This window comes from Oryx dammah, unplaced genomic scaffold (genome assembly GCF_014754425.2).
Source record: "Oryx dammah isolate SB20612 unplaced genomic scaffold, SCBI_Odam_1.1 HiC_scaffold_17, whole genome shotgun sequence".
NCBI lineage: Eukaryota > Metazoa > Chordata > Mammalia > Artiodactyla > Bovidae > Oryx > Oryx dammah.
The window spans coordinates 55,873,337-55,885,713 of NW_024070201.1; the positions used below are offsets into that span (position 1 = coordinate 55,873,337).

General features: G+C 45.1%; 1 protein-coding gene across 1 annotated transcript in view; it reads right to left on the reverse strand.

The window, feature by feature from the left end:
* LGR4 (leucine rich repeat containing G protein-coupled receptor 4) overlaps nt 1-11,181 on the reverse strand; it is a 109,434-nt gene extending 98,253 nt beyond the window's left edge. Inside the window, exon 1 of the mRNA XM_040258917.1 lies at nt 10,967-11,181. Within this exon, the coding sequence (XP_040114851.1) occupies nt 10,967-11,151 (185 nt within the window). The 5' untranslated portion in view covers nt 11,152-11,181. The remainder of the gene's footprint in view (nt 1-10,966) is intronic.
* Nucleotides 11,182-12,377: the final 1,196 nt, after the last annotated feature.

Genomic DNA, 12,377 nt, shown 5'->3' on the forward strand with positions numbered 1-12,377 from the left:
ATCAGGGATAAAACTCACTTCCTTTTTAAGCTGTCATCCACTCTTGACAAAACCAGCCAGCACATCTAAGAAACAATAGAACTAGAAATTCAAGCTCGGGTAACTGAAGGGCTGGAAAGGACCCTGACGAAATGTATGTCATTATTTCCTCCGCCAAAGTCATGAATCTTCTCATCTTTGCTGTCACAGGGTGTTGCTTTTTTCTACTCCCCCTTCTGCAATGCCACATCAGCCAGGGTAGTGCCAAGGGCAAATTCTTTTAATGCAGAAGAAGACCTGAAAAAGACAGCAGTTGATTTACCCCTCTTTTCCACATTCTTGGCCCTCTCCTGCTACACCTGCTGACAAAGCCTCCACACTGTGGATTTAGATGCCACAAGCAAAGCCGTTAATGTTCGCTGAACTGAAACCAAGTCCCCAGTAGAAGCTGGTGCTATGCAACAGAAACCTTAAAGGTCAATGTGGTGGGCCTTGGCTAGCAGGAGAATGATCAATGGACCTCTTTCTACAGATTGACAAGAAGATAAACATCAAGGCAGACAGTCCTCAAGGCATGTTCTATCATTCTATCCATCAAATGGACACCACATATCAAACCTGGGAGAACAGCCTTGAAACATTCCGAATACACACACAAATTCCCTTTGGTGAAATAACTGATCTAGCAGAAAACCCCACTATGGAAACTGGTCATATAAACTTAATTCAAACTAATATTAGACACTGATTTATCCAAAACACGAGATTGCCTTTCCACAGAATGTAATGGGCCTTTGGAAAACACAGTCTGATTGCTAACTGCAGAGCCTGTGGTTAGCACACAAACTTGCCAACTTACCATGAAGGATGAAGCCTTCTGCTGCATGCCCTCACAGCCCCAGACTGTTTGCAAAGGGCAGGGATGAAATATTCCATATGTTTTCTTTGTCAGTGACATGGCTATTGAAAGCAAGGCCATGGTAGTCTCCCTGCTGAGGGCCTGGGTCAAGCTATTCATGTGTAACCAGGCAGATGTCAAGATGGTAATGGGAAAAACATCTCAAACATTTTTTTTTTTTTTTTTTAGAGAAAGAGACTGGGGTAGAAAATGCACAACTGTATTTGAAACACTCAGCCAATCTAAATAGGTTGTTAGCACTTTTGCCTGTTAGCTGCTGCTCTGGCTTTACAATTCACTTTCAAATCAGAGCTAAACTGAAACCCAGAAAAGTTTTTAAGGTTTCTGAGAAAGATTTAAGTGTGCTTACCAAGAATGTCATATAACTTTTGAGCAATGTGTGAAAGGGATTTTAGTTCTAAAATTACTCCAAGGATAATAAGCTTTTCTTTATCCATGGAACACAAGCATTGGTCTCAAACATTAAAAAAAAAAAAAAAAACAGGTATCCAATAACAAGTAAAATATCAAAGTACTTAAAAGAGAAAGTAATCTTATAATCTGCATATTGTTACAAAGTGATATGAAGAGACAAGAATCCAGCTAAACTGTCAAACCTGAACAAATCTTATCCATCCCCAATATGGAAAGTGATGAGAAACCGCTGGGCACTCACTGGCATGACCTTGCTTAAAAAGTTAAGCATTACTGCATGAAAATCCTTAGTGTTCGAAAGTCTGGAAGTAGAAAATGAGTGTCTAGAGATTACATCTTCTCCCGTGGTGGTTAAATGGTTAAGAATCCACCTACCAGTACAGGGGACACGGGTTGGATCCCTGGTCTGGGAAGACTCCACGTGCTGTGGAGCAACTAAGCCCACGGTGCACCACAACTACTGACTCCGTGCTCTGCAACACAAGAAGCCACTGCAATGAGAAACCCACGCGCCGTAATGAAGAGCAGCCCCCACTAGAGAAAACCCTCCTGCAGCAACGAAGACTCTGCACAGCCAAAAAATAACTAATTAAATTTAAAAAATAAAGATCACACTGACACTGTCTCAAGTTACCTGCCCATTTGCTAGGAAGAGAAACAAAGTGTCCCCCTATTAGGAGAGCATCCTTTGACTTGACCAGCCATCTCAGGGAAGCAATGGCCAGCCAGAGACTAAGGCAAGAAAGCATGATTTTCCCTGAGCTCTCTCCTCTAGAGAAACTGTAACCCCCAACCATTAGGCTTTCTTGTTGCAAAGGGAGCAGCACCACCTACAAGAAGGGATCTTGATAAAAACATACGCGCTGTCCTTTCTCCACCAGGATCTTTACAGTTTTCTGAATGAAAAGTCTGCCAGCCAAGAAGACATTTTCCCATTAGTATGAGGCTCACTGTGAAGTTTCCAACAGGCTATAAACCTGATACACATTCAAAGAACCAGAGAAACAGAGTTTAGAATTCTAAATCTAAATGACTTAAAGGGATAGCACACATAGACAACTGCTTAGTCACACCCCAAAGAAATGACAACATAATGTAATGGGTCCTTCAGTTCAGTTCAATTGCTCAGTCGTGTCTGACTCTGCAACCCCATGGACTGCAGCATGCCAGGCCTCCCTGTCCATCACCAACTCCCGGAGTTCACTCAAAATCACGTCCATCGAGTTAGTGATGCCATCCAACCATCTCATCCTCTGTCATCCCCTTCTCCTCCTGCCTTCAATCTTTCCCAGTATCAGGGTCTTTTCAAATGAGTTAGTTCTTCACATCAGGTGGCCAAAATATTGGAGTTTCAGCTTCAGCATCACTATTTCCAATGAATATTCAGGACTTATTTCCTTTAGGACGGACTGGTTTGATCTCCTTGCAGTCCAAGGGACTCTCTTGCGGTCACTCAAACAGGTCATGCTGAAATTTTTTACGTATGACCCTTGAAGTCAAGTGAACTCCTTTTGCAGATGGAAAAGCCGATGTCCCAAGGGATTAAGTGATATCCCCAGGACTTCCCTGGTGGATATTAGGGAAGCTTCCAGCAGTAAAGAATCTGCCTGCCAATGCAGGGGACATTGATCCCTAGTCCAAGAAGATCCCACATGCTGCAGAGCAGCTAAGCCTGTACTCTACAACTACTGAGCATGCATGCCTAGAGCCTGTGCTCCTGCAACAAGAGAAGCCAGGAGCTGCCCCCACTTGCTGCAAATGGAGACAGCCCACACAGCAACTAAGATTCAGTGCAGCCAAAAATAAATAAATAAATTTTTTTAAATTCTTAAAAAAAAAAAAAAAAGTGATCTCCCCAAGTGTGCAGATTGAGGAGCTCAGAGGTCTTGATTCCTGGAAACCACACTCTCAAAAATAAAACCATTTCTGAAGTCTTGTTCATAAAAACAGGTGCATAAAAAGAACACTGAAGCGTAGACAGTGACATAAAAAGCTGAATTATGAGACCACGGATTCAAAATGACCTTAGGGAGGGCAGAAGACCAACCTGCAAAGTTTTTCCTTGTTACAAAGATAAGAAAACATTAAGATTTTAAAACACACTCCACTAAGCAAACGAGATGAACCGAACAGATGAGAAGTGGGATTATAATAAACTGCTAAGTACCAGTTAATAAATCCACATGTAATGTTTTTATAATAAGTGAAAGCGCTAGTCACTCAGTCATGATCAACTCTTGGAGACTCCATGGGCTGTAGCTCACCAGGCTCCAGCGTCCATGGGATTCTCCAGGCAAGGATACTGGAGTGGGTTGCCATTTCCTTCTCCGGGGGATCTTCCCAACCCAGAGTTCAAACCTTGGTCTCCTGCCTTGCAGGCAGATTCTTTACCATCTGAGCCACCAGGGAAATCAAGCTTTAAAACATAATACTAAATGTTAAAATGCATTGAATATTCCTTTCTTAACTCTGATCAAATTGTAGAATTCTGTACATGCTTGATATGAGATAAGGAGAGACCAAAGAGGAGGTCTCTTCTCTCCCGAGAAAAATCTAATCTGCCCAGCCCTTCTCACAGTATCCATATCATTTATATACTTTCTCTGAGGGCCTTTTAGCATGAAGCTTACCTGGTAGGTCAATAGGTAAAGCCAGAAGCTAATCACCATCAGAGCCCAATCCCCACTGTTTCAGAGAGAAGACTGCCAACTTGGAAGCACACCTCCTACCTTGCACTTCCAAACAAGAAGTGTGAATAAGAGTGAAACTTCTAATGGCCAACTCTCTATCTCACTAGGAAAACAGCTCCAGTCAAACTCTTCAGGGCAGTCAGATGTCCCCACTTGTACTGGGTGACTCTGTGGCTTATACTGAGAGCTCCATGTGGGTGCTCAGACCCTGGAGAGAATGGACAAATGGGGTCCCCAGCAATCCTGGGTCCAGTCTTCAGTCATGCTTCCCACAGCACCAAGGGAAAGGCGCCATCTCCTTGCCAAAGTTAAGTTGCCCTACCTAGGAAGGAAAATTTCCCCACAGAAAACTTAAAAAATATACAGGAACAGGGGAGAATCCAACTTATGATTTTTCTGGATCCCAGGCTCTGAAATCTGATTCAAAAAATAAAAATATTCTGCTGTCAGTGTGCATTTCTATTGTTTTAACGGCCAATTTTATATTTAAAACTTTGTTTAAAAAAAGCTATATTCTCCTAGGGAAAAACAAAGGGGGGGTTAGCTAACTCAAGGAGATTACTTAACTTTTTACGTATCTTGATTCAGAATACTTAAATACAAATGAAATATAAAGGATGAAGTATCATTAAATATTCCATAATAGGTTAAATATGCTTTCCCACTACATGTTTTCTCACTCGCACAGACAGCAGACCAGACTGGGATCTAAACGTATACCGTCTTGGTCCAGCTGCCTCCCAAAATATCTATGGTTTACATTTCCTTACAAGGATATTCTTATATTCTTAATGGGCCAACATGCTGCCAAGAGGGGTGGTTCAATGTTTTTCTCACAAGAGCTTTCAGTACAGTAAAGCTAAGAGAACTATCAAAATATATATTTTTAATGTTCGTTTTTGAAACTTATACTCTTAGATGGGCATTCCTGAGCCCCAATCATTTGCATTTAAAATAAGAGATGCCAAAAGACAAATCTTACTGCAGGGATGGAGGAACTAGGCTAGCATGCTCTTTTAACTAGTAAAATATGTAACGGTATCAAAACATACTTTAGAGACTAAAAACAACCACCCCGTCAGAGTTTTAACTGCCTGTATAGGACACACAATATTTCTATACATTTGCTAAAAACAGTCCCAGCCATATACAAAGTTTAATAACAAATATTTGTCTATGGGTGGGTGATTTCAGAGTACACTATAAGATAACCACATCTTGCCTTTTAAAGAGGGTATTTGAGTAGTAACGGGCTCGTCTTTAGAAAGTTGAGATGTTACCAAACGTATATGAACTAGAAAATCATTTCTAAATTCAGTTTTGAATTCATTCAGTTTCAGACAATAGGAAGGATACCTGGCCTGCTGTCTGCCCATCAAGTGTTGAAACACAAAAGAAATATCTGGGAAGGCAAACAAATTAGTTATTGTGTAAGAGTACTGACTTGTTAAATGCCTTAACTGTTTTTTCTTCACTGACAGACTTTAAAGCTAAAGTATTTTATTATCCTCAATGAATGTTTCGAAAAACTACACTTCACTGAACAAAACTGGGGGGGAAGGGGGGAAAAATTAGCCATACCCTTGTCTACATAGGAAAACAAGCTTTTGGCATTGCCAAAAACTTGAAGGCTGCAGGAGGCAATTAAAGAGCAAGCTAGATAATACATTTCTAAAGTCAAAACCTTGATCTCTAGTCTAAAAAAAATGAAAAGAAAAGCTGTCTTATCAAGTTACATTAGTTACATTTTTCAGAGTTAAGGGCACATTGGGGAGGGTTTAACTTTTAACCCAGGTATACTGATAAATACTGAGCTTTTATGGAAATATATCTTTTTTTTAAAGAGAAAAAAGTGAGAAACAGTCTTGGAAAAATGTCAAAGAGTCACTAAAAGAGCCTTACAACTTGCTAGACAATCTACACAGATTCAGAGAGAGTGAAAGCAGTGAGAGCCATCAGTCACCAATATCCATTATTTCTTGATAAGGAAAATGGGAATATAAGGATAAATAAGCACAACCAAGGAGACCAAAGACCAAAACACAAACTCGCAGGCTGTCTGTCAGTGCTTCCTACTATAAAGATGGCTAAAATAAAAATTTGAGAGGTAACCCGACAGAGGCTAAGAAAACGCCCAAACTTGCCTGGATCCACCTCCTAGCACAGAACTTTGATCTTCCCTAAGAGATTAAGTTGTCAAACGTTACCTTACGACTCTAATGGTAAGAGCCAAGTGCCTGGACATTAAATGCTTGCGATACCATAACTGTCATTAGCATTGAGCTGGACTGAGAATCATAAAATGTCAGTGGTTACCACAAGCCTTCAGGAGCCCCAGAAGGAGAGTCAGAGCTGGTTTAAATCCTGGGTACAACTCAGACCACACCCAGCACATTGTTGCCTTGTGAGGCAGTGCGTTTCCCAGTCAATGGATACATTCCAATAGAGTCGGACAATTGGAGAAGTGTTCTGGGTGGGGGAGAGATTTCAGGATTGAGACACCTACACTACTCTTAACACAAGAGAGAATCAGACAAATGTATTGGGGAAAAAATCAAATCAAATAGAAAGAAAACTCTTGGCTGTAAGAGTTGTTTACTTCCTTATTCTCAGGTGAAGAAACCAAGGCCCTGAAGGGTTAAGTATGTCACCACTCAAGGTCACTTGTGTGATTTATTGACAGATCTGGAAACCAGCTCTCCATATTCCCAGCAGAATGCTCTTTCCTCTTGAATTGAAAGAAAATCCAGCAGTTCACTAGTTTGTGAAATGAAGGACCTGTACTTAAAGATGTTCATATATTGCCCTTGTTTAGAACAAAGTTCCCTGGTATATAACACAAATACTTCGCTAGAGAGACACACCACAGAAAATAAGCTAACAGTGAAATTTACAGACAGTAATTCAGACACCAAGATATCAAGTCTTGACCATCAAAAAAGGCATAAACAATTAGCCACTGATTACTGACCTGCCTGGGAATACAACTAACGTTAGAGGAAACATAAGAAAATATTTTCAAATAATACTATTAAAAGAAAGGTGCTTGGGATCATGAAAAAAGTACACCTTAGGGAAGAATTTGAGATGATGCTTCCCAAAGAAGAAAAAACAGATTATTTTTTAAAACCCTTCAAAGCCCCTCAGGTAACCATCAATTTTATATAGAAAGCTTGCTAACCTGCCTCTGTACAGGGTACGCACACTGTGAAGGCTGGAGAGATTATGACTAATTACATGGAAGTGAGGACGTTGAGTAACTTTTTGTACAGTATCCAAATTACTGAAACAGAGTGATTTTATTTTCCAAGTGTGAAGCCATACCGACAGGAAACAAGCAGGGCTATTCTACCCCAGCAAAGCGCCTTAGCTAGTCAGGCATTCTGTAACAAGTCTCCATGGCAAATTTCCTAACACACACTTCGAAACACAAAGAACTCTTCCTCAGAGTGAGTGGCAATAAATAGGCTTGTGCAACTTCAACTAGAAGGATATTCAGATCCTTCTGGGATCTTTTCACGAAAGCAGCAGAATGCTATAGTCACCTTGCCATTCCAAAATTGTGAAAGGATTATAAAATCATAGAACATCTATCTGGAAGCTACAAGCAGCCTAAATAGGACCTAGTGAATCCAATGACTTCATTTTTCAAATGAAAAACTGTCACTCGCCTCCCCCCAAAAAAAGGTAGAATGACTTGCCCAAGGCCACCCAATTACTGAGTAGTATGGTAAGAACTACTACGGTCAAGGGCTCAGACCCTCTCCACAAAGCCACAGAAACAGGCTTTATAATCCTAAAACTATGCACCAGATATAACCTAGGATGTGGAAATTTGTGTCCCTACAGGTCTCAAATTTTGTGGTTTGGCCACACAAACCAGAGAACATACATTCACAATCCCTTCCCCACCTCCATGGTGACTTCATCTCTTTATCTCCCCATCAAGAATCTTGGAACACAGGTGATTAAGACGGACCTTATTAGATCTAATAGAGGAATAACCTTGAATCTTTTTGATTAAAAATACACGTTGGAATTTTAATACTAGTCAGAGCACCTCCTTTCAAACATCTCAGGGTGAAGTGTGACGAGCCATCGCACTGTGACACGTAGGATGGGGAACTGCTGCTGCGAAATACAAATAATCACTACAGGTGCAGCCGATGCTGCGAACACAAGACTCTCATCAACAATACTGAGGATTAGATCTGATTTTGCCCCTAGACTTGGATAAAGCAGCTTTCGGCAGGAAATAGACACTGTTAGACTGAACAAGTTTAAACGAGCCTAAAGGAGAAGAAGCAGGTAGCCTCCTCACTCTGGGGCCTTCTCAGATCTGGACAAAAGGCTAAATGCTGAGAATGCAGAGTTTGGCAATCCCATGTGGGAATGAGGGCTGAATTCCAATCCCCAATTCTGCCCCTTGGTGTGCCCTGAAGTCCTTATTTATTCACTGCAACATTTTTAAAGTGCTTCCTGGGTACTGGGCTCTGTGCCCTCCACGTTGAATAAAATAAAATCCCTGCTCTATCGACCAAGTTTCCAATGTGGGATGTGTACACCCCTGAGTGAGGTGAAGGCAAGATATCACTGAGGAATGACAAAAAAATACAAGAATTCATTTAAAATTATAGTCTCATCATTTTGATTTCTATTTTTGTGATTACCATTTTACAGATAACTAAATAGGCCTCGGTGCCCATGCTCCAGAAATTAGAAAATTGGTCAATCAAAGTTTGGGGACTCTTGATCTAGTCTCTTGGTGTGTGGCTTAGGCTCACCAAAGCTGTGATGGGACAGCAAATCAGAAGTACTTGCAAACAGTACTTGGGTGATTCCAAGATGTCTTGTAAGATCAATTGTGTGTGGGCACCCACCCCTCCCCAATGTGGCTTTTGAAGTCACTGATTTTCCAAATGCAAATATACTGCCCTTGCGACGCCCTTTACATGCACTGGTCATATAACATACTTTTAAGGGTGAAATGGAGAGTATTCAGGCGAAATAAGGAGTTGTCAGGTGTATAATACTCTACAGCTCATGAAGTGAAGAAGAAAATGTAACACAAGTGCCCTCTACCACAGCTCAGAGAGTGCTACGACGATACTAGTTTAGGCAATCTGATCTGGACTCGTGCCAATTATCTTCATGTTTCCCAAGCCACCCACAGTCACTTGTGTAAGGCTCAAAGTCAAAAACAGAACATTGGTGAATTCTAAAGAAAGATGGCTGATGCGCTATAGCAAGGAGTGCACTCTCACAAAAATGTGATATTTCTTTGTGCTTTTTAGGTAATAATGTAAAACAGCCCTTTTCCTTACAGAGCAGGCAAGACTAGTCATTAAAACTCAAGGAATCTGCTCAACAAGGTCTTTTCAACTGCTTTTCTCTCTGGGGCTTGAAAGAAGTGTCAGGGAAAGGCACCTCTTCTGCAATGAATTCCCTAAAAGTTTAAAGACGTCTTGGGGGGAAAAAATAGTCCCATCCCTTCTGGTTCCCCACTCCGGCCCCAACTTTTCCACATAATGTATCTTTTGTAGGCAGAATGCTCCTCACTGCAAAGTTAATATTTTTCACTGAAAAGTTAAATTTCACCTTATTGAAGGAAAACGACTTCAGATATGTGACTTCAACCTGAAAGGAGGGGGATAAAAAAAGAGAAGGTGTCGGGGGGGCAAAGAATGACACTGGTTCCAAGGCAACTGGCCAGGATACTCTAAAAAAAACCCACCCATTGGCAGACAGCAAGCAGAACAGTTCCCACCACCCACCTGGAGGCAGCATACTCTGGCCTGAATAGACAGGATTCTCCACGGGGGTCTGCTCTTTCTTTCCAACTGTCTAGGTCTATGGGATCCCCCTCAGGAGGTATAAGGTAAAAGGAAATTCCCTTTACCCAAGGCCTTTCAGAACCCCTTTCTCTCTCAAACAGTTCTTTCACTGCCCTTGGTTTAATCTGGCCACACAGCACAAGCAGGAACAGGAGCCTCCCCCAAGCCCGGCACTCAGTTATCCTGTTCTTTCTCTGCGGGGGCCGTCTGCCAATGCCACCTCCAGCACCTATTTCAGATTCTTCTTTTCTGAAGCGAATGTCTAAAAGCTGAGACTGTCCCCATTTGCGGAGAGGGTCTGTGGGAGTCAGAACCATTTGAGCGACTTCCCCAACCTCGGGGAGCTCAAAAGAAAAGTTCTCCTGGTTAAGCAACAACAGAGAACGGCTACCTTTCGAGAGCTTATGCTCTGGCACTTTCATTTTCCTCCAATATCCTGTACTTCAGGTCAGCATTCTTTCTTTAAAAGGCCTTGTTGGGTAAGAAGACTAATACATCTAGAGAAACCTGCAATTTCCCCTCCTTTTCCCTTGTTTTGGCCTGGCTTCCCCGCGCGCTCCAGAACCCCAGGCACTGGCTGATGAGTCTGGAGTGCAAGCGGACCCAGGTGCCAGGTTGCTCTCCCCGGACAGGGCCAAACAGGAAGGCCACTGGCCCTGACTACCGTACAGGTGTTTCTTCTCCCCACATGCTTCCCCACGAAAACCGCCTCGGTCTCAGACTCGGGCCAAGTTCGAGGCGCCCTCACCCCTAACGCCTTCAAAGCTCTTGCCAGCTGAGCAGGGGGCCCGGGTGAGAAGACAAAGTCGCGTGAAAAGGTTGCCAAGGGCAAGCGTTTCCAGATTCCTCTCTCCTCCTCGGCCCCAGATGCACTTGAGAGTTAGGAGGTGTGGGGGAGCTGGTGATCGTGCCCTTAAAGCCTGGGAAAAAGAGCTACACGGGTCTCGGACCCGGGTTGGCAAAGCTTGGGAAGCCCGTGGCACTGGAGTGAGTGCCAAGGAGGTGCCGGCGGCCCACACCCCCACCCTCCTCGGCACATTGCGGGGGTGCGGGTGGGGGTGGGATGGGATCTGCCACTGGCTCCGCCCCCCGGCGCCCCCACCCCCGGCGCCCCCGCAACGCGCACTCACAGCAGTTGGGTGAAAGCGCTGAGCCCCTCGGGCACGGCCGTCAGCCCCTTCCCGGAGCAGTCCACCCGACGGTCTCCGTCGCAGCTACAGGGCGCCGCGCAGAGAGGCGGCGCCGCGCCGCTGGGCTCGGCCGAGCCGCGCAGCCCCAGGGCGAGGAAGCAGAGCAACCCCAGCGGGCCCGGCATTGCTGCGGCCGCCACCCGCGCCGGCCTCTCCCGCGGCGCCGCTCGCTCGGCGCGCCTCCGCCGCCCTCCGACGCCCCCCGCCGCCCCGGGCGGCAGGCCTGCGGGTTGGGCCGGGGGCGCTCCTCTCTCGGCAGTCACGCGGGATCCGCTCCTTCAACAGTCCGCGGCAGCAGCGCAGGAACGCGGCGCTTCGGAGTTTCGCCCTTCCCGCTGCTCCATGGAAGCGCAGAGGCAGCCCCAGGTCCTCCCGCGGCTCAGGCCAGCCGGCCCGGCCGGGCGCAGCTGCGGGGGCCGCGCTCTGCCATCGCACCCGCCTCTCGGTCCCCGGCCTCCCGCCGCAGCCGCTCTTCAAGGTTGCGGAGCGCAGACTTCAGCCATGCCGGCCCCTCGCCCCAGCCCCCGCCCGGCTCTCGCACAAACACCCGGGCTCTTTCTCGCTCTTCTCGCAGCCGCGGCTCGATCTCCTCCCGTCCTTTTTCCCTTCTAGGGTTGCACGCTCGGGTTCCCAAGCCCCCAGCCGCTGGGTTATGCAAATCACTTAGGTACATGCAAAACTAACCCCTCTCCCGGAGCGCCATTGGCCGGGGGAGGTCTCTAGCTTATTACTATGCGAGGAGGGGAGCCGCCATTGGCCAAGAGTGGACCAGAAGGGCGTGTGTATCGGGCGTGAGTGACAAGGTGGTGGTGGTGGTAGTTCTAGGCAGAAATCCCTGACTTGGCTTGATTTGCGTGGCAGGTTGTGGATCGAAGGTAGAAGGATCTGAAGACGTAGAATCTGGTTTCCCCCCCAACACACACACACATACTCGTTTTCCTCCCTCTGCAGAAATTGGATCTCCTAAATTGGACGACCTGAAAAGTAGAACTTGCCTCCAGCATTCAGTTAAGTTTCAAATGACTCTGTGCTGCTCCAAATGGAGAGGACTCTGGGAGCTGTGCAAATGGGAAAAGAATTTTAAAGAGGAGGGAAAAGGCTTCTCTTAATCTGGCGTAAATATTTAAGTTTCACCTATATACTGAAGTTAAAACAGTGTATCCCCCACGAACCTCTCCCTTCACCTAACATCTTTATACCTATCTAAATGGCAACCCACTCCAGTGTTCTTGCCTGGAGAATCCCAGGGACGGGGGAGCCTGGTGGGCTGCCGTCTCTGGGGTCGCACAGAGTCGGACACGACTGAAGCGACTTAGCAGCAGCAGCAGCAGCGATATGCACTGGGTAGCTA